Below are 21,976 nucleotides of genomic sequence, written 5' to 3' on the forward strand. Positions count from 1 at the left end.
ATTTGCTTTGAAGTCTTGCCCCTCCTCCCCTCTTCCATCCCCAAGAACGTGAGCAGAGATCTTGTCTTTTTACTGTCGCGCAGCACCTGGCGTTCAAGAGGCGCTCAATAAAAGATTACTGAAAAAAAAGCAAATGGAACAGTCTTTCTGGCGACAGGATTTGCGTCTCTTTTAGTCTCGAAAATAAACTCAGGACATTTTCTTTCCTCGTTCCCATCAGCCTCTAGGTGGGGTCCACCCTTCCTCGGCACCAGTGGCCTGTGCGCCTGAGGGAGGGATGGGCAGGTGCCCTTGCCTGCCCAGCTTCCACCTCTCCCTGCCCTAACCTGTCAATTCGGTTTCTCTCCCCACCTCTGCCACTAGCTCTGAGGTCCCTCTCCCATTCTAGCTCTGCCCTCTCACTGACAGCCAGGTTCACTGCCTGTGTGAGTGTGTATGTGTGTGTCGGGTAACAGAGCCAGGAAACTCAAGTGAAGTGGTCTCTTTTTCCCCACACACCCGCACCCTTCAGACCTTCTCTCCAGCATGCTCCATTTCACTGACTGCCCCCAACAGAGGAGTAACTGGGAACAGGGGGGGAAAATGTGGTGCCAGGTCCAGGGAAGGTGAGGTTTAAGAGAGACAGAGGAAACGACTGGGCCAGGACTGTTGCTCACATCCCGGCCCTGGCTAGGAAATTCTCTTCACTCCTCCCCAAACCATGACCTTTCCCTGTTTCATCACTGCCACCATCCCAATCTCCTGACACTCTCAGAGGAGAAGCTAAAGCCAGAACGGACAGACAAAAGAAGAATGGTGCCCTCCCCCTAGCTGGTCAGCCCACTCAGGCAGAACCATTCCTGACCCAAAAGAAGTGTTTTTCTGCTCCCTGTAACCAGAGAGCTGCTGGCAGCTCCTCTGAGGCTGGAGGCCCCCAGGCATGTGTATGTGCTGGGGAACAGGAAGGGGGTCTCTAAGGCAGGATAAACTAAGAGCTGATGGGTGAGGACGTAATGTAAGTAGGGCCAGAAAGGGAGGGATGGGCCAAGTGGGGCCTCATTTTATCATAAGCCCTGGGACCCAGGCAGGGTAGGACCCCCCCATTGTGCATAGGAGAAGACTGAGGGGCGGAGAGAAGCTGACGTGCCCAGGGTGTCAAACTGGGACCACAAGCAGTTCTCCTGACTCTGAGAGTCCCCATTCCTTTCTCCTCCTTAACAAGGACCCTCACACAATACCTACCTGTGTGGCTGTGGAGTGGAATCCAGTCCCTTCCAGTCGCAGCTTTGGGTGGCTGCCCCAGCTCCAGGATCCTTGTCATACCAGGCCTAGAGGGCAGGAGAAAGCTGGGGTCCATGAGAACCCCAGAACTAAATGCGGGGCTCTTGGTGTCTGGCGTGACTTTGGGAAGTGCTCCTGCCCAGCTCCCAGGTGGTAGGAACTAAGGGCTAAGAAGGCAGTAGAAAATTCAGGACCACCCCACACACATGGGAGTTCACAGAGAGCCTTCACATGTATCCTCTCTGCAGTCTCAGAACAGCTCCCCATTCTAGAGCTGGAAGCCTTCCCAGGGAGGTGCCTCTTGACTCTGGGACTTAAGTTCAACCGGGGTTGAACTTGGGTTCTCTGATTCCCAGTACAAGGTGCCTGGGCAGGGGTCCCAGGGCCACTAAAGCTCTAGTGGGAAGTGAGTGGGTCTGGAGTCCTGGTGGAGAGTAGGAGGGGGTCAGTAGCAGGGGGCTGCCTCAGGGGCTGGAAGGGAAGGGGTTCCCAGGGGTGTGAGGGCAGATGGGACCAGACCAGGGGCCAGAGCTGTGCTTCTCTGCTGGAGGTTGAAAGAGGAGAAAGAGAGGAGGGAGGGAGCATGTGGGTGCTGGGAAATGTACCTGTGTCTCTAACTCCTCTGGGACCCACCAGCCAGCCCAAGGTTGACCAGCCGAGCCCAGGAACGCCTAGCAATGCCACAGTACCCAGATACCTTCTGGGCCTCAGTTTCCCCTTCTGTAGAGTGAGGGCAAGGAGCTGGTCACATTGGTATCCAGACTCTGCAAGATTGCCCGGGGAAGATGCCTGCATCCGAAGACGCCACTGGAGAGTGTTAACTGGCAGTCTGCGAGTCAAGGCTGCCCCCTCCTCTTCCCGCTCCCCTCTCCCTCCCCCTCCTGCGCGGCCGGGCCCCCGCCCCCGCCCCGCCTCCGGTGTGCGATGGGGGGCGGGCGGCGGGCAGAGCTGAGAGGAGCGGAGCCGAGCGGACGCCGCCACCTGATCCCATCCAGGCGCGGAGAGGAAAGCGACCGGCACTCGGCACGCAGGGCCCCCGGCGCCCTCGCATCCGCAGCGGATTTCGGGACAAGGGTTCGGAGGTAGCGGCGACCGGCGACCACCCCGGCAGAGCCCGCGCGCCGTGAGTACTGCAGTGGCCGGCCTGGGGCGGGGGTGGACCAGATCGGGATGGGGGATGAGGGGTGGGCGGGAGAGTGTCGTGCGGGCCTAGTGCCTGGAGAGCATGAGATTGGGGGCGCTCTGTCCCCTGGGGAGTGGGAGAGGGAGGGGTGAGAGGGAGAATCTGGCCTATCTCCTATGGTGACCAGACCCCGGTGACCGGATCCCTGGGAGAGGTTGCAATAAAATTGAGGGAATGGGGGCTTGGGGGATAGTGATGGAGAGAGGAGGATGAAGGGAATTCGGAGGCAGGAATGACGGGCCCGGTGGATGGCAGAGAGAGGGGGCTGGTTGGGACCTGGAGCCGGCTGGGGGGAAAAAGGGAAGAAAAAGAGGGAGGTGGAAAGATATTTGATCTCCTAGGCCACTAATTCGAAGCCCCCTCAGCCCTTGTCCCTTTCCTCTCTAGTGCCCTAGGCAGTTTCCCTAATCACTGGGCTGTGCCATCCTCAAGTAAGGATGGAGTCTCCAGGTCATCCAACGGTCAGGTCCAGGTGTTCCAGGCCAGGGCACCCTCCTCTTCTAAAGGCACCAGTATTAGCCCTAGAGCTTGGAGGAGAGAGAGAAAAGGGTTCATTTGGGAGTGGGTGGGCGTCCAGGCCAGTTTTCAAAGCTCTGGCTAGCTATCCCCTTTCTTCTTTGGTTCCCTGGAGAAAGAAAAGCAATTTGCAAAACTGGGCAGTAGCCTGAGGTAGGCTGTTCTGACTAAAATTAGCACTGATATTCTGATGAGGCTGGGCACCCTGACCTGTCTGGGACGGCTGTGGGAAACTCTCTTCGTGGAGAAGACACGGGGGAGGCTGGGGAGTAGTTTGAAGCATGTGAGGTGCAGGAGCCAGGGCCGTTGCTCTGAAGCCTGCCCCGGACCGCCACCCACCCTACACCAGCCTGGAAATTACACATAGAAACCTAGCCCCAGGTGGCCCCCTTCCCAGGTGCCAGTGCCTTGACTGCATAGGGAGAAGAGACATTGTGGAGTGAACTTGCCAGGGAAGGGAGGCCTCCTCCAGTGTCCAAGCAGCACCCTCCTCGGGACCTGGAATGTTGAGGCTGGCCAAGTGCCCACCCAGAGGAGACAGGCTTACTGCTTTCAAATACCTGAAGGTCTGTCATGGAGAAAAATGGTCCATGTGGCCTAGGAAGGCAGCGCTAGCAACCATACAGAGTGGAAGGTGGAAGGAGACAAGCTGAGAAAGGCACTACCAGCAGTAGACTAATCCTAGTGTCCCAGAAAGAACTTCTGAACAGCCAAGGCTGCTCAGAAATGGGCCAGGCTGTATCTGAAGGTGATGAACGTCGCATCATTGACCGTGGCCAAACAGAAACTGGTGCCCACCTGGGAGGGCTGGGGTCCAGGGAATTCTTGCACTGATGATGCCCTGTTCTAAGTGGGCGTCAGACTGGGGTCTGGCTGGCTGGGTCCCCAGGGCTAAGCCATGGAGGGGAGTGGGATAGAGGAGGCCACCAAGTACCCCATCACCTTCTCTGTGTGGCCTGGTTGAAGTGTCTCCCAGGGAAAGGCCCACTGTAGCTCCCTCCAGGCTTGACCTCCTTGGCTGACCCAGAGTCCTCTGAGAAATAGGGTGGTTTCAGTGAGTTTAGCAAAAGTGGGAATAGGCTGGCCCCCCAGCCTTGGGAAACTCTCAGTCTGGTCACTAAGTCCTCTAGGCAGGATGAGTAACAAAGGGAAGAAGGTGTGCATGCGGCAGGGGCGGCATCTTGGGCTTTTTCTGCCATGCCCTTGGTTGCCCTCTATGGCTGGACCCTTCACCCTCCTCGGCTCCAGGCAGATTAAGTCTGTCTGCAGGCTGGTGGAGGAAACCAGATGATGGGGCCTGGGGAGAAGGAAAAGGCATCACCAGGACATCTTTCCACCCAAACAGGTTTAAATGTAATCCAGGATTAATGGAGGGGGGGCGGGGACTGGGAGCCAAGCCCAGGGCCCCAGAAGAAGGTGATGGTCAAAAGAGTTTTCACATTACCTCACCCCTCCTGGGACGCAGGTGTCCTAGTTCCACACACATGCACATGCCCATAAGGTTCCAGGCTACCCCTCCCCTTTCGAGAGGGGTGTACGTGGGGCTCAAGCTGAACCCAAACAAACGTGGAGACTGAGGCCCCTGAGACAGAGACCCCACCCTAGCCAGGGGACAGGCGTGGCTGCTGAAGTTGACTTTCCACTGAAGCTGCCAAGGGCCGGGCTGCTCTTGAGCCCAGACACTCGTGTGGGGACAGGTGACTGGCCGGAAACCAGGCCCTTCTCTTGCCTCTCACTCCTGCTGCTCACCTGGGATGCAGGCCCACCTTCTCCTGGAGATTCTCAGCAGGCAGCACGCAGGAGCCCCTCTGTATTCCCCCAACCCCCCTCCCAGGCTGCCATCCCACTGCCTTGGCCAGGCACCTCTCACTGCAGAGTCAGCTGCTGGGGTGGCGAGGGTTTCAGGTGTCTGGGGATGGAAACCAGATAGGGTTCCAGGATTTCAAGTCCTTCCTTTCTTTCCTTCATGGATTTATTGGTCTTGGGCCCTCAGCATAGGAGCCCAGCTAGGAGGGCTGAGGGCTCAAAAGCAGGCTGAACTGCCCGAATCCAGGGTAGGGAGAGGGAAATCAGTTCTCTGTGGAAGCAGCACACATAATGTCTAAGGGCATGGACTCTGGAGCCAGAAGGAGCAGATCTGAATCCCGATTCTGCTAATACCAGCAGTGTGACCAGAGACAAGTGGCATTATCTCTTACAGCCTCAGTTTCCTTGTCTGTAAAATGAGAAAAATACCTATATTAGAGTTGTGGCGAGAATTAGATAGGATTAAGTATGTAATAACAGAGTACATATAGTAAGCCTGCAGTATTGATCCCTTCCCTACGTCAGAGACTCGAGAAGGTGAAGGCCTGATCAGTGTTTCTGAGGAGCTCAGTCTCTGGGGAGCCAAGAGCAACCCTTGGATGAAGCAATCAGGCAAGGAGTCCTAGAGGAGAGACTTCCGTGCTCTGAGCCAAGCCCTGGTGCTCAGGCAAGTCTACTGGGGAAACAGATACGAATGGCCACGAGACAAAGACGAATTAGGAGCAGGCAGAGAAGCAGAGACAGGGCTCAGGGAAGGGAATGGCTACAGCCTGAAGGGCTGGCCACACCCCAGAGCCTGTAATTCCACCCAAGACTAGGTTATCTGGAGCAGTGTGGAGATAGGGTCTTGGTAACGGGAGGTAGGAATCTGATCTTCCTGGCCTCTCTGCTCACCCCACTCTTTGGAGCTCTCCTTTGCAGCAGTCCTGCTGGGGCCCGGAGCCCATCTCCTCTGCTCACTGCAAACCTGTTTGCCTCCTTCTTCTGCCAGGCCTCTCAGGAACACTGGCCCTGCTACCAGAGCCCCAAGAGCCCCCATGACTGCCGGCGAAGGGAGTCCTGGATAGCGAGGCCCTGGCTGGTCCAGGAGTGGGTACCGCATCATGCCACCCATCCTCCAGCGCCTGCAGCAGGCCACCAAGATGATCAGCCGCAGGAAAATCCTGCTGTTGGTGCTAGGGTGCAGCACCTTAAGCCTCCTTATCCACCAGGGGGCGCAGCTCAGCTGGTAAGGGGGCGGGGCCTCGGTGAGGGGGCGGGGCCCAGGGGAATTGCGTTCCTCCAGCGGGCTGGTTAGCTACAGAACTGGGAGCTCTCCTTCCCATGCCTTCCACCTGCCAGAAGAGTCCATCTTCTGCTCGGCTTTGCTCCTTCCCTCTATTCTGAAAGTGGTTTCCATACATTCTCTTTAGAGCCCCTGGGCAGGGGCTGGTTTTCATTGGAAGGGCTGAGTGACTGGCTCCAGGTCATAGAGTTAGTCAGTGACTAAGCGGGGATTCTAATCCAGCCCGAGTATTTCTCACGGCATCACATTCTGAGCGCCTCTCCAAAGGACTGCAAACAACTTCTCACTCCTTCTGTTGTGCTGCGCAAGTCCCCTCACTTCTCTGAGCCCCAGTTACTTCGTCTATAAAATGAGAATGATAGTAAGTGTGACCCAGCCAGTCACCCTGATACAGGATACCGGATGACAATTAACAGGAGCCGTGACCCTGCTCCTGGCTCACTGTGTGAACTCAACAAACCCCTGAACCCCTCAGAACATCAACTTCCCCATTTTCTACATGGTCTGCCCATAAGAATGGTGTGAATGGGCCCAGTCCCCCTTGCCAGATGATTTGCTGGTATTTAGAAGGGGCATCTGTGCCGACATTATCCTGAGCCCAAACCAGCCACAGACCGGAAATCTCAATGGTATTCTCAAAGTTGCATCGAGTTGTCCTCATCACACGATGCTTAGGATGGCAGAAAAGAGACAGGAGAGTGACTCAAAGTCTGAAGGGAACTTACAGGTCATTGTAACCCCCAAAATCCTTGTTGCAGGCACGAGGAAACAGAAATGAAAGCTTCATGAAGGCTAGGATTGTCATCTGTTTTTTATACTATTATATTTCTTGAGCCTAGAACAGTGCCTGGCCCATAGCAGATGCTCAAAAAATATTTGTTGAATGAATAAATGAGGCTCCAGAGGCCTTAACAGAATCATATAACAAATGGGTTGCCTTAAAGCTCATGCTACTCATCTGCAATGGGAGGAACCAGTGAAAGAGTGAAAATGAGAAAGACAGAGCAAGAGGATTTGGTGACTTTATCTGAGTCGCCAAAATTACATAAATGATTTTTCTCCTTCTGGTCTTCAGTTTCTACATCTGTAGAGTGGAATTCCTCAAGGATCTCCAGGGGCCTTTGTCCTTGTATTAGTTAGCTATTTGTGTGTAGCCAAGTTACCTCAAAACTCAGCAGCTGAAAACATGGAACATTGATTATCTCCCTTCTGTGGGTCAGGAATCCAGGTATGGCTTAGCTGGGTACCTCTGGCTCAACGTCTCTTGTGGGGTTGCAATCAAACTGGCTGCTGGGGATGCAGTCTCATCCGAAGGCCTGACTGGAAGGGCTCTTCTTCCAAGTTCACTCACGTGGTTGTTGGCAGCCTTCAGTTCTTCAAACAGGCTGATGGACTGAGGGCCCAGTTCCTCCGGAGCTGTTGCCACTGGTACCTCTCCATTGGGTTGCTGACAATATGGCAGCTTGTTTCCCCTGCATGAGTTATCCTAGAGAGAGTGAGAGTGAGAAAGACACCAAGACAGAAGCTATAATTTTTTTATAATGTAATCTTACCAACGACATTCCATCGTTTCTGCCCTATTCTTTAGCGGCATCAATAAGTCCCGCCCATACTCAGAGAGAGGGAAATATCAAGGGCATGAATACCAGGAGGGCAGAAAGGATCACTGGGGGTCATCTTAGAGGCTGCCTACAATACCCCTCTACTGTTCTATGGGTAGAGCCCAGAAGGGGCTGCATCCTTGGGCAGGGGTCCAGCCGCTCCCCTCTCACACTCTCCTCCCTGCACACACACACCCCCCCCTCGGCCCCTGCAGGTACCCCAAGCTGTTCCCCCTGAGCTGCCCTCCTCTGCGGGACTCTCCACCGCGCCCCAAGCACATGACCGTGGCCTTCCTGAAGACGCACAAGACGGCGGGCACGACGGTGCAGAACATCCTTTTCCGCTTCGCCGAGCGCCACAACCTGACGGTGGCCCTGCCACATCCGAGCTGCGAGCACCAGTTCTGCTACCCACGCAACTTCTCGGCGCACTTCGTGCACCCGGCCACGCGGCCGCCGCACGTGCTGGCCAGCCACCTGCGCTTCGACCGCGCCGAGCTCGCGCGCCTCATGCCGCCGGGCACCGTCTATGTCACCATCCTGCGCGAGCCGGCCACCATGTTCGAGTCGCTCTTCAGCTACTACAACCAGTACTGCCCGGCCTTCCGGCGCGTGCCCAACGCGTCGCTCGAGGCCTTCCTGCGCGCGCCCGAGGCCTACTACCGCGCGGGCGAGCACTTCGCCATGTTCGCGCACAACACGCTGGCCTACGACCTGGGCGGCGACAACGAGCGCAGCCCGCGCGACGACGCCGCCTACCTGGCGGGCCTGATCCGCCAGGTGGAGGAGGTCTTCTCACTGGTCATGATCGCCGAGTACTTCGACGAGTCGCTCGTGCTGCTGCGGCGCCTGCTGGCCTGGGACCTGGACGACGTGCTCTACGCCAAGCTCAACGCGCGCGCCGCCAGCTCGCGCCTGGCCGCCATCCCCGCGGCGCTGGCCCGCGCGGCGCGCGCCTGGAACGCGCTCGACGCCGGCCTCTACGACCACTTCAACGCCACCTTCTGGCGCCGCGTGGCCCGCGCCGGCCGCGCCTGCGTGGAGCGCGAGGCGCGAGAGCTGCGCGAGGCGCGCGAGCGCCTGCTGCGCCGCTGCTTCGGCGACGAGCCCGTGCTGCGGCCCGCCGCGCAGATCCGCACCAAGCAGCTGCAGCCGTGGCAGCCCAGCCGCAAGGTGGACATCATGGGCTACGACCTGCCCAGCGGCGGCGCCGGCCCGGCCACCGAGGCTTGCCTCAAGCTGGCCATGCCCGAGGTGCAGTACTCGAACTACCTGCTGCGCAAGCAGAAGCGCCGGGGCGGCGTGCGCGCCCGTCCCGAACCGGTCCTGGACAATCCCCCGCCTCGGCCCATCCGGGCACTGCCGCGCGGCCCCCAGGGCCACTGAGCTGCGGGAGTCTGGGTCCTACCCCGCCCGCCCGAGTCTTGCCCAGGGCTGCCTCCAGGCCCGGCCCCATCAGGGCCCTTTCCTTCCCAGGAGCTTGAGCCCCGCGCCCTACTTGGGGGTGCATCTCCGTATCTGAGCCCGCCTCCGGGGAGGGTGCCGATAGGCCCGATCGAGCCCCGGGCCGCCCTCTCTTCCTTCCTAATTGGTTAGTGACTTTGACAAGAGGTCTGAGGCTCGTCCAGAACTGCCCATCCTGCCTTTTTCTGGAGGTTGAGCCCTCCTCCTGGCTTTTCCAAGTGGATGAGCCCAGGCCAGAGAGAGGAGCTGAGCCCTGGGGAAAGGCCGCTCTGCCTGTGAGCCTCCCCGGTCTCTTGCTCCTCCTCCCAGGGATCAGAGGCCTCCACACCGTCTGTCTTCCAGGTTCCACCCTACCCACAGACCTAAGCTGCTCCCACACTCCCAGAACCGAGAGTTCTTGAGTTGGGCTTTTTGTTTGTTTGTTTTTTCTTTTTTTAATAAAATGTCTTTAAAATGTGCAGGTTGTATGTCAGTCATTGAAAGCCAGATTCCCTGTGTTTGAGGATGAGCCAGATGCCCGAGAATGGTGGTGGCTGTCACCATGAGGATGGAGCCCCAGGCTCAATCAATCTCCTCCACAGCCCTTCCCAGAGGCTCACAACCCTCATCAGCCCCTTGATTGGGCTCGCCAGCACAGACTGGGCACCTCAGCCCACACATTTACCTTTGAGAGAATCTAAATCATTTTCATTCAATTCAACATTTACTGAGAATCATCTCTGTAACTTGGGGACACAGGTGAACAAGGCAGATAGGGCCCTTTTCCTCATGGAGCTCATGGGGAGACAGTGACACTGGAGCAAGACATCTCAACAAAGAGGAAGGACTGGAGGGGCTTAGAGCAAGACAGTGCCTTGGGCAGAGCGGAGGCAGAAGGAGCATCGTTTCAGGGAAGGAGGTGCTTACCTCCCTGTTTTGGGTCACTGACTTCACCACTGGCCTTCCTTCCCCACAAGGAGAAGACAGCCCTGACTCAGATGAGGCCCATTCCCTGCCCCCAGCGTCCTTTAGCACAGCAAGACACACAGCCCTTTCAAATGAAACCCCCCTTAAGACTAGCAGAGAATCAAGACTTTTTCTGTTCCTTTCTTCAGAGTGACATTGATATATCTGGACAAGTAATAAAAGTTATAGCTAACAGGGTCTCCTATGTGCCAGCCACTGTGTAAGTACACTACACTTTATATACATTAACTTAGGAGATAGGCACCATTTTATGGGTGAGGGAACTGACGGGAGAGGTTGAGTGACGCTGAGGGTCACATAGTTAAGATTTGAACCCAGACAGTGGAGCTTCAGAGTCTGTGCTCCTAGGCGCTATCATAGTGCCATTTGAATAAAGAAGTTCCAGGCTAGGCTGACCCTCAGGACCTTCCCTCAAAAGAATGTCAACTGAAGAAACCAAGACATTGCTCTCAGCTCCTCTTTATTTTTCACAGAGACAGTCGTTGACCTGTTAGGGCAATGGAGATTGCAATGGTCGATTGACAGATTGTATGACACTCCCTGGGCTTGAAAAGGGGCTGTTTTTACAGCACTCCACTTTTTTTACCAGCAGAGCTCTGGAAAAGGCAATAATTAGAGACATACGAAGGTGTAATTAGATTCTTGGCATTAAGCAGTGGTAAAGAATTGTACTAGACTCAAAGTCGTCTATCCAAAGACAAGCATCCTCTGGCCCCCAAGCCAAGAAGTGTCTGTCTGCCACTGTCCCCACCTCTCTCTCTCTCTAGCCCTAGTCTCTGGTCATACCTTTGCCAGGAACATCCTTCACCTTGGTCCTCCTGGAAAACTCAGATATGCCCTTAAGATCTGCCTTGATAGGCCTCTCTGCCTTCCTTGACCTTTAGGCAGGTGGGTCCTCCTTTTAAACCTTGCGCAACTTCAGCATAGAGAACAACTCAGGAAAATCTGGATTCAGGGACTAACTGGAATCATGAGGCCCTGGGAGAGCGTTTCTCTATTTGACGTAGGAGCAAGGGCAGACCTTAAGTAGGCACCACATCAAGTATTAGCCGTCAGTGACTGAGCGGGGGGCTCTGGGACTCCTTGGTCCAAACATCTCTGGCTTCAGCCACAACTCAGGGGAACAGGCCCCTGGGGCCCAAATGCCCTGCAAAGAGTTTCCTTCCATAACACACACAACACATACCCACTCTACATGTTTCCAGAGCTTTGGCAGTGGGTGAAACATGGTCCCTGCCTTGAGGAGCTCGCACTAAGTTCTGGGACAGATGTGTAAGCAGTAACTTGGGTGACAATGACATGATGGATGCGATTACCTCCATCGGTGCTTTGGAGTTCAACCCTGGCTCTCCCACCTACCGGTTACATGACCTTGGTCTTAGCCTTTGAGCCTCACTTTCCTCCCCTGTGAAGTGAGCTGAGTCGCTCCTGAGCTTTGTGAGCAATATTTGAGATAAGGCACTAGGACAGTGCCTGGCACATGGAACTGTGCCCAAAGTGGCAGCTCTAGTGTCATCAGGGCTCCTCCAGGACAGTCACCCTACACGTTGTAGATGTTACAGGTTGGCACATCTATTCCAAGTGCTTTCCAGCAGATGGAAGAAAGCATTTTGAGGTAAGGGTGCCTTTTTCTACTTTGCTCAAAGGCACTGTACGGGCAAGCAGCAGCCTTGATTTCTATGATTATAGAAGGATGTGCAAAGTGCGTGGCGGGCAAAGAAGAAGACAGGAGAGTCTGCCTGTGCCATCTGGAGGGGCTCCCTGGAGGCGGCTGTCCCAGCGGAGAACAGGGACAGGGGAGGGTGCTCCAGACAGAGAGAACAGCACATGCAGAGGCGCCGGGTGTGAGAAAGCCTGGGCGTTTGTGAGCCAGGGAGCGCTGGGCTGTCCAGGTGGGGAGAAGCACTCCAGCACCATGTTATGAAAGGCTTTGAATGTCATGCTTAGAAGTTCAGATTGTTCTGTATGGGAAGCTGGAGTAAATGGAATAGCCAGAGATGAGCAAGCTGTCCCCAGAGCGGAGAGGGCCATGGTCTCCGCCCGGCTGTAGCCCATTCCTGACGCAGCAGCACACTAGGTAGGGACCTCTGTTGTAGACGATGGGGAGTCACTGAAGCAGCAGGAGAAAGGCCTCTAACAAACTGCAAATGTTGCTGGGAGAAGGCACGTTAATAAGAACAATAATACTAGCGAACATTTATAGAGTACTTGCTATATGCTAGGCGTTTTTCTCCATGCTTTATCTATTTTAACTTACTTGATTCTTTCAACAACCCCGTGACATAGGTGTTATCCTTATACCGCTTTCACAGAAGGGGAAACTGATGTACAAAAAGGTCAAATGCCCAGGCTCACCCAGCTGGGAGAGGCGGAGCTAAGACAGCAACCAGAGGGCGTAGACTCCCACGCCCCAGTTCCTCCCATTGGAACACATTGTCCCACTCCTCAGACACACACCAGCAGTCTCTTCGGGCTCGTTATTAAAGAGCCTCCTTATATAAGCCCCCTGAGAGCAGCTTGAGTGGGAGGGAGGGGCAGAGGAAAGGAAGGCAGGGCACAGAGGGAGGAAGCTGGCAATCTGCCAACACAATTAGGCAGCTTCCCAGGACCTGCTAGAGGAGTGGAGGGGGGACTGTGGGGCAGGACGCCTGAGGAGAGAGGGCAGCCAGCCTGGGCTGTCTGGATGAGGGGATGGAGGTGAGAAGGGGAGGTGAGCGTGGCAGCCACTTTTCTGGATCTCATAGACCTGAGGTTAGCTCCTCTGAGCCAGCAGGGTTGCAGGAATATGAAGACCCCATCCGGTCATCCCTCTCCTCCCCAAGAGTCCCCCTGGCACCCTCCAGGGGGCGAAGGACGGCACCCTCCAGGGGGCAAAGGACGGGACAGGAACAGTCTCCCCCACCCCCACTCTCCACTCCCCTCCCAATCTCGTGGGATTTTCACAACACTCAGGCAATGCGCAAAAGTCAGAGCCTAATACCCCATTACAAATGGGAAGACTGAGTCCCAGAGAGGGGATGTGGCTTCCAGTGGTGGCCTAGAGCCACGGCAGAGACAAGTGTGGGGACACCCCCATGAGCTGGAGCCACAAAAGTGGGATCCTGGGTCCTCTCTCCCAATCGTGTCCCAAGCCCAGAGCTCCCCTCCTGAGTGTTCCCCAGGCTCATCAAACCCACTATGTTCAAAACCAAACATCTTGTCTTCTGCCCACACTGGCTTCTTCCCCAGTGCTCTCAGCGCCAGGGAATGGTGCCCCATACAAGCAGATGCTCCAGCCCCAATCCTTAGTGTCTCCTTAATGTCTCCACATCCTTGCCCCAGTGCCACCTACCTGTCACCATGTCCTGCACATTCTGACTTCTGAATAACTGGCATCTACCCACCTCTCTTTCCCCACAACGTCTGCCTTGGTCTAAGCCATCAGGTTCTCTACTGGTTACATCAACAGCCTCCTCACTGGTCCACTCGCCTCAGGGTCCCCTCAGCAAACGCATCTCCTCTCTGTATGCACAGTGATCATTCTTCAAGCCACCTGATCCTGTCACTCCCTTGTTTGAAACACTGCCCCTCATATCAGACCCACAAGGCCCAGCCTTAGCCAGGCCCCCAAAACTTCTCAGCTACATCTCCCACTGCCCCCAATCCCCTCATCATGTTCCAGCCACAGTGGATTATACACCATTCCCTGAATGCAATGGTATGCCAGGTCTGGCTCCTACTGGCTCTTGAAAGCTGAATTTTGCCAGCTGGTTGTTGAACACAATTAAATTATATTAAAAATTAAATTATATAAATTTCCCATTGAATAAATTATATGAATAACAAAGGTAATAAATATTCACAACTCATTACTTCCTAATTAGTTTACTAGATTATACTGTTATTTATGCTCTTAAGGTTATCTACATCTATCATAGCTGGTGGAAATCCTATTGAATGGTGTGCTGCTTACAGCACATCCTTTCCAAGCAGTCTTCAGTGATGTTACACTGGTAGCATGAAATCAGCTATAGTGAGAGTAGTTACAACACAAATCAACAAACACTATAAAGCAGAGATTGATTTATTGTTTTGTTGATCATCTGGACGTGGATCAGCAAACCACAGGCCAAATCTGGCCCGCTACCTGTTTTTGTAAATAAACTTTTATTGGAACACAGCCACACTCATTCATTTACTTACTGTTCTGTGGCTGTTTTTGTACCACAATAGCAGAGTCGAGTCATTGCAATAGAGACTTTATGGACCCCAAAGCCTAAAACATTTACTACTTGGCCCATGGAAAAAGTTTGTTACTCACTAACAAAAACAGGAATATCAACCAACATTCACATCAGAACCACTCATGGAGAGATGGATGTTGAACATTTACTAGCACACCGCTGCCTGAAGGTGCCAGGCCCATTCATGCCTCCATTCTTTGCAAGTGATGTTCCCTTTGTCCATAATGCTTTTTCTCTTCTGATCCACCTGAAGAGTTCCTACCCACTCTTCAAAACCCAATTTGAAAGTCTCTTTTCCCCACCTGCCTGTATCAGTTAGCTATGTGCTGTATAACCCCAAAACACAATGGCTTTTAAAAACTTACTATTTCTCATTAGATTACGGGTCATCTTGGTGATTCTGCTGATCTGGGCTGGGCTTGATTGATCTCAGTTGTGCTCACTCATAGCGCATGATTAATGGGCAGGGTGGCTGGGGCTGCTAGTCTAAGATGGCCTCAGCCAGCATAACTCCGCTGTGCTCCATATGGTCTCTCTTCTCTTTAGCAGATGAGGCTGAGCTTGTCCTCATTGCCCCAGTGTGGCTCCAAGAGAGGGAGGGAAAATGGGCAAGCTCTCTTGAAACTTTCAAGAGACACCCCATCACTTCTGCCACATTTGATTGGCCAAAACAAGTCACAAGACCAGTCCAGATTCAAGGGGTGGGAAATATATGATGCAAAGTCACGTTTCAAGGGTCATTATGGATAGAAGGCGGGGAGAACTGGGGCTATTTTTCTATTCAATCACACAACCTTCCCCTCTCTCCTCAAGCAGTAGAGCTGCTCCTGATTCTGTGTTTACGCAGCACTGCTGAGGAGCAAAACCAAACCAAACCTGTCATGAGCACTTTGCTAAGATAAGGAATCCACCAGAGACTGATTTATTTCCCTTTGTGCACAAAGGGACAAGAGACACGGATGGAGCTCTGAGGCTCTTCTCACAAAGAAAACTGGCAGTCTGTGTATCTTTTAAAGTTACTGTATCAGCCAGGATCTGATCAGAGAAACAACATGACTGGGAGTGATTATATACGGCAAAGATGTATTACAGGGACACGACCTTCCGTAACTGTGGGAGCTGATTATACGAGAGTGTTGTCTTCTTATCTGGTGCTGGAGGCTAAAGACAGCAGGCAAGCAGCTGAGATGAATGTTGGGGGGTAGGGGGGAAGCAAGAATAAAGTGGCCCCTGTGAAGATGAGCTAGAACCCACATCAGCCTCTCGCTGCCTCTAAGCCTCCAATTTTGATGATGCAGGTGACCTACAGGAGAAGCTGGCACACCATCAGGGAGTGAAACTTGCACCTGGAACAGGAGTGACAGAAGTTGAAGGAGGATCTGGCATAAGCTGGAGGAGCTGTGGACCCAGCCACTGCCCCATGCCAATAAAGTGAGCTGGTGGATAAGGGTCATTGTTAGTGAGCTGCATTCGCTTCTGGTGCCCCTGCACCAACCTTCCTGGTGGAAAAAGGATACAACTCCCATTTCACTTCTACCTTCCAAATCTTGCACAAATGTCACTTGTGGCCCACGCTAAGTCAGAACTATGCAGGGAAGAGAAATCTGGGAAACATAGTTCCAGCTTAGCTGAAACGACACTGTACAAATTCACTGCAGCCTCAGAGGTTAATTTGAACATTATTACCCATGGAGACCAATTAGCATCAAAGGCCTTTAGAGATTAAAGCCCACATTCCTGAGCCCTCAGATTTGTTATTTCCCATCCCAGAATTTATTGTGAGATTAGTACTCAGTAGCTGGCAGAATCTCCCATTGGTTTCCTGCCACTATTATGGTAACAAGGGCCAAGTGGAAACTCTGGAATTGTCCTCCCTCCCCTGCCGAGTTATAAACCAAAAGCGATACCACAGTCCTGGAGAAACCACAGAGATTAGTGCCACCATTAAGGATTTGGGAGATGCAAGGCTAGTGATTCCAGCCATATCCCTTTATAACTCACCTATTTGCAGAGGGAAAAGGAAACTGAATGATGTGGCGATGCCAACCACAGCTGCAATTCTAGATTTGATATCATTATTGGAGAAAATCAATATAAACTCCAGAAACTGGTGTGTGGCTATTGAACTAGCCAGTGCTTCTTGTTACATTCCCACGAGTATGGCAAATTACACCCAGCTTGCGTTTACATAGCAAGGATAACAGTATACCTTTACTGTCTTGTTGCTGGGTTATGCCATTCTCCTGCAAACTGCAAGGTCCAGAGGGACCTTGATAGTCTAGACAACACAGAGAACACCATGCTGATACTCTCAATTGATGCCATTATGCTAACTGGAAACAGCAGACACCTTAGGTACCTTAGGCATACGTGCGCCATCTCCACGGAGATGAACGCTGTGGAAGTTTGAGAGCCTGCCACATCAGGAGAGTTTCTAGGGGTCCAGAGGTCTGGAGAATGTCAGATATCTTCTAACGTGAGAGTCAAGTTGCTGCCCCTTACATCCTACACTATGAAGAAAGAGGAGAAATGTATGGTGTGCCTTTTGGATTTTGGAGCCAAAGTATATCACATTTGGGCAAGTTGCTTTGACTCATTTACTGGGTAACCTGTAAATCTGACGATGTAGGTCAGGATCTAAAAAAGGCTCTTCAAAAGTCCAGGCTGTGATGGAAGCCGCCCTATCACTTGAGCATTATGCCTGGTAGATCCAGGTGCCTGACTTAGGTGCCAGCCAAAGACACCACGGGGTGCCTCTGATAAGCCCCAATGGGAGCATCACAGCTGTGACCCTTGGAGTTTGGGCCATGCAATCCTCTGCCAATGACTATTCTATGTTCTAAAAACAGAACATCTTCTGGCTTGCTACTGGACCTTGGTAAAGACTGGATGCCTGATTTATGGAACACCCTAAGTGATTATCGAACCCAAATGTTCTTCATAAACTAGGTGTTATCTGATCCACAGAATCATGAAATTGGATTTGCACGGTTGTATCCCACTCAAAACTGAAGTGGTATATATGATATCGGGCTCAAGCAGATCCAGAAGGCACAAATAAACTGCATGAGCAAGTAGTTAAGACTCCCATGGTATCTGTTTCCTGCTTTACCTCCTCTCCCTCAGTTTACACTCCATGGCTTCAAGAGGAGGAGGAGAGAGTACAGGCCAGTTTTATGGAAGGCTTTGCACAGTAAGCCAGCAACAGTCAGAAGTGGACAGTTGCTGCACTACAGCCCCATTCAGAGGGGGCCCTGAAAGACAGCTGTGGAGGAGGAAGATCCTCCCAGTGGGCAAAACTTTGGGCAATAATTGTGTTATTCATTTTGTGTGGGAAGATAGATTTATGCGGACACATGCGCAGTGTCTGTTGGGCTGGCCATTCGCAGAGACTTGGAAAGCACACAAATGGGAACTTGATGACATGATGGTCTAGGAGAGAGGTCTGTGGATGGCTTCCTAAGATGCTCACAGAGTGGGAAGATGTTTGCATCCCAGGTAAATGCCTATCAGAAGGCAATCAGTGGGGGAGTCCTCATTAATTAGAGAAGATGACCCACCCTTGGAGTTTGGGCCAAGGTCAGCCTCTTTCCCCAACCAAATTGGTGCTTTCTCAATGGAACCATGTACAAAGTGTGAAGCCACCAGATTTCCGTATGTGATAGGAGATCTGTGCTCTTTGTCCAAGTTTTCATACAGTTTTTTTTTTAATTTTTAAAATAAAAAAATTTTATTGTGGTAAAACATGCATAACATAAAATTTACCATTTTAACCATTTTTAGGTATACAATTCAGGGGCATTGAGCACACTCACAATGTTGTGTAATCATCACCACTATCCAGCTCCAGAATTTTTCATCATCCCAAATTGAAACTCTATCCCCATTAAACACTAACTGCCCGTTATCCCCTCCCCACAGCCCCTGGCGACCACTAGTCAACTTTCTGTCTCTGTGAATTTGCCGATTCTGGATACCTCATTTAAGTGGAAGCATACAATATTTGTTCTCTTGTGTCTGGCTTATTTCATTTAGCATAATGTCTCCAAGGTTCACTCATGTTGTAGTATGTTGTCAGAATTTCCTTCCTTTTTAAGGCTGAATAATATTCCATTGTGTATATTACCACATTTTGTTTATCCATCCACCCATCCATGGACATTTGGGTTGTTTCCACCTTTTGGCTACTGTGAATATGCTGCTATGAACACGGGGATGCAGGTATCTGTTCAAGTCTCCGCTTTCAATTCCTTTGGTACATACCCCGAAGTGGAGTAGCTGGATCATATCACACAGTTTTTTAAACACTCTCAAGTAAACCAGTCTTTGTTTAATAAAGTTAACCATTTTGCAGAATCATTTTGTTCATCTCCAAGCGTTTTTGACACCAGCACCTCTCTGTGAAGAAAGCAGTGTATGTGATAACATCAAGTTTTTTTTGTTGTTGGTTTTTGGTTGGTTTTGTTTTTTCACAAGGGCAGTGAAAACTCTTACAGAACCAACTCTTGATGGGAACATCATGGGTTCAAATGCCGAGACAATGCTTCCACGACAGACCTTTTGATTCCAGATAGGAAGAAAACATTAAATATGTCTTGGCTGTTTGTTTGTTAAAGCTGTTCACAGCAGGGGAAAAAAAAATCTCTTTCTTTTTTTTTTTTTGTGAGGAGATCAGCCCTGAGCTAACATCTGCCAATCCTCCTCTTTTTTTGCTGAGGAAGACGGCCCTGGGCTAACATCTGTGCCTATCTTCCTCCACTTTATATGGGACGCCGCCACAGCATGGCTTACCAAGCAGTGCGTCGGTGCGCGCCCGGGATCCGAACCAGCGAACCCTGGGCCGCCGCAGCAGAGCGCGCGCACTTAACCGCTTGCGCCACCGGGCCGGCCCCTCTTTCTTTTTTTTGAGGAAGACCGGCCCTGTGCTAACATCTGTTGCCAATCTTCCTCTTTTTTTCTTTTTCTTTTTTTCCCCCAAAGCCCCAGTACGTAGCTGTGTAGCATAGTTGTAGAGTTGTAGCTTTTCTATATTGGATGCCACCTCAGCATGGCTTGATAAGCAGTGAGTAGATCCGTGCCCAGGATCTGAACCGGCGAACCCTGAGCCACAAGAGCGGAGCGGGCAAACTTAACCACTATGCCATCTGGCTGGCCCCCAAAATCTCTTGATTATCAGCATCATTTAGAAATCTTATAAGTGCTCTAGCATAGCATTTAGTGGTAAAATCTGTTGACCCATCAACCTGGATAAAGAATCTGTTGTTTTTCAGTTTATTACCGAAAAAACAAAAACTTCTTCAGCATCATGGGACATGTCATCAATATGTCAAGTTATCGCTCTGAGTGGAACCTTTCCACTTTTTCATACAGCGTCTTGTGCTAGTGTTTCACTCACTATAATTTTACATGCCAGCATTATTAGATTCCCTTTTCTGGATAATAGATTCTGCTGCCAAATAACTCGCTCTTTGAGCCTTTTTACTGAATATGACCTTTAAAATAAAAGCCTTAATCTATTTGTTTTGAGATACCAAGAGATAAAAATTAGAGCATTTACTTGTGAAATGGCTGTGATTTGTAGCTAAGTTCTTTTCAATTTTGCTGAAGCCATTGCTATGTTTGTAAATTGTCATTCTTCCTCACTAACCCTACCCGATCTGTCCATAGTCTTAAGCTCCTCCTCTTTCGTTTCACACCTCATCATAAAAAATCACCACATTGGACCGTTAGACACATTTGTAAAACACAAATACTAATAAGATACACGATAGAATGGCGTAATAAATAACTAAACAAGAAACTGGCAAAAAATACGAAAACTTGCTGAAATTCACTTCTAACCCTCATGATTTATGCTTTATAGTGTTTACATCGGTAGCAAAGCAGCAGGGAGGCAGCTGAGTCACGGCACGTAAAAATTATTTCTTTAGAAGGAAAATTTCCTCTGATTTTCTATGACGCCAGAAAGTTGGTTTTCTCCCATCAGTTAGTCATCAGTATTGGCTGATGGGGAGGTAATTCAGGAAGGCAAGCTGATGTTGTAAGTCTTTATCCCCTCTCCAGGCAATTCAGTGTTCACAAATGACCGACAGACTTCCTGATCTCACGTTGCAGACTGAGAAAGGACTCACCGACCAACACTGCACGCTGCCCGACTGGGCTGAACCACCTCTAATGAGGCTGCTGGGTTGTTGTTCATCACTAAAAGCGCTGGCATCACACAGCACATGAAGTTCAAAAGTAATGCGGTTTTTTTTTCAATCACAGTACAGGATGCCTGGCCCAGAAACATCTCAAGGCCAGTTCTATGGTTCCACAGAACCCTAGTTGAAAACTCTGCCCAAGAGTGTTGATCCTGTTTGTTGTATCCACACTCTAGCCCATAGGAAGGGGGAAAACAGAGGTTCACCTGCCCAGTGCTTTAAATCCAAGACCCGTAAGTTCTCACGTTGCTTCTGCTCTCACCCTTTGGCTACACCTAGACGCAAGGTACACTGGGAAATGTCATCCCTAGTTGGGAGGCCATGTGCCCAGGAAGAAGAAGAGAATGGATTTGTGGAACAACTAGCAGTCCTACCACAAACTCCTCCCTTGTCTGCTGCTGGCAACAGACACTGAATCCCTCGAGGGCAGGGGCCGTGCCTCTTTCATCACTGGGAACCTGGTACCCAATGCCGCTATGAACTTGGCTGTGACCAAACACTCAGGACCCGTAGTCAAGGGAGTGACCTGTAAGCTTCCAGAAGAGCTGCACTGGGCATGAATGGATTCAGTGTACAGGAAAAGCTTTGCAATGAATTTCAGCAGGAAGACAGGACAGCATGGTGGTTAAGGGGACTGATTTTGGAGTCAGTGCTGATTTTAAGTTCTCATTCATTGAGCAACTCATTCATTCTCTCTGAGCCACAGCACCTTCCTCTGTAAAATAGGGATAATAATATCCATCACAGGGGGTTATTGTGAGGATTAAGCAGGTCCTCAATCAACAATGGCTGATAGTTTTTAGTAACAACCCAAGAAAGGGAGTTTCTGTCACTGTCAATGATCAAGGAGAGAATGATAATACCAGTTAATATTTATTGTGCTGTTAGTATAAGCTTTACATATCTTAACTTTTTGATCTTATGAGGTAGGTGTTATTATCCCCATTTTCAGAGGAAGAAAGTGAGGCATAGGAAGATTAAGCAACTAGCCCAAGGCCACACCCCTACTCACTGTAGAATCAGGCAGTTTGAACCCCAGAGCCAGCTGGTATCTAGGGAGGATGGGGGACTGGACCACTTGGCCTCTTAAAGTTCTTTCCAACAACAGGGCTAAGGCAACTGCTAGGTCCTCTGGTGTCACCCTGGATTTCTACGTCCAGCTTTGCCATTGACCTGCTGGGTTTCCTTGGGCCATCCCTCCCCTTTCTTGACCTCAGTTTCCTCATTTTGCAATGAAGAGGTTAGACACAATGATCCTTGATTCGGAACTGTAGCCCAGGAGGAGGCATTTGGGAAGTAGGCCTGGGAAGGGGCCTACTGGTGACATCATAGAGGGGAGAATTCCGTGAGCAGAGTCAGGCTTTCCTAGAAGCTCCAGTGCCACAGCTTAGGTAAGCAGGGCAATCCAGGAAGGGGCCTGTTGGGCCCACGTCTTGAACTCTCCTTGTTCCAGGGTTCCTAGCATAGTC

The 21,976-nt window shown here is 51.5% G+C and overlaps 1 protein-coding gene and 1 long non-coding RNA gene across 5 annotated transcripts; one reads left to right on the forward strand and one right to left on the reverse strand.

The window, feature by feature from the left end:
• Positions 1 to 2,152: 2,152 nt before the first annotated feature.
• Positions 2,153 to 8,712, reverse strand: LOC131394804 (uncharacterized). 3 transcript variants are annotated; one of them, XR_009216234.1, is made up of 4 exons: positions 7,871 to 8,591; positions 7,214 to 7,536; positions 5,660 to 6,392; positions 2,153 to 5,174 (listed from the first exon to the last, which is right to left on the reverse strand). It is a non-coding gene; the product is annotated as an uncharacterized LOC131394804 (long non-coding RNA). The 3 variants fall into 3 exon arrangements; XR_009216232.1 differs by having other exon boundaries at positions 5,660 to 7,536; positions 7,871 to 8,712; XR_009216233.1 differs by lacking the exon at positions 5,660 to 6,392 and having other exon boundaries at positions 7,871 to 8,573.
• Positions 2,233 to 9,573, forward strand: GAL3ST3 (galactose-3-O-sulfotransferase 3). Of its 2 annotated transcripts, XM_058526360.1 has the most exons (3): positions 2,233 to 2,383; positions 5,757 to 5,993; positions 7,867 to 9,573. In XM_058526360.1, exons 2-3 carry the CDS (start codon positions 5,869 to 5,871, stop codon positions 9,035 to 9,037), a joined length of 1,296 nt encoding a protein of 431 aa, XP_058382343.1. In that variant the 5' UTR covers positions 2,233 to 2,383; positions 5,757 to 5,868; the 3' UTR covers positions 9,038 to 9,573. The 2 variants fall into 2 exon arrangements, with proteins under 2 accessions (XP_058382343.1, XP_058382344.1); XM_058526361.1 differs by lacking the exon at positions 2,233 to 2,383 and having other exon boundaries at positions 4,338 to 5,993.
• Positions 9,574 to 21,976: the final 12,403 nt, after the last annotated feature.

The sequence above is a fragment of the Diceros bicornis genome, chromosome 31 (assembly GCF_020826845.1).
Source record: "Diceros bicornis minor isolate mBicDic1 chromosome 31, mDicBic1.mat.cur, whole genome shotgun sequence".
Taxonomy (NCBI): Eukaryota; Metazoa; Chordata; class Mammalia; order Perissodactyla; family Rhinocerotidae; genus Diceros; species Diceros bicornis.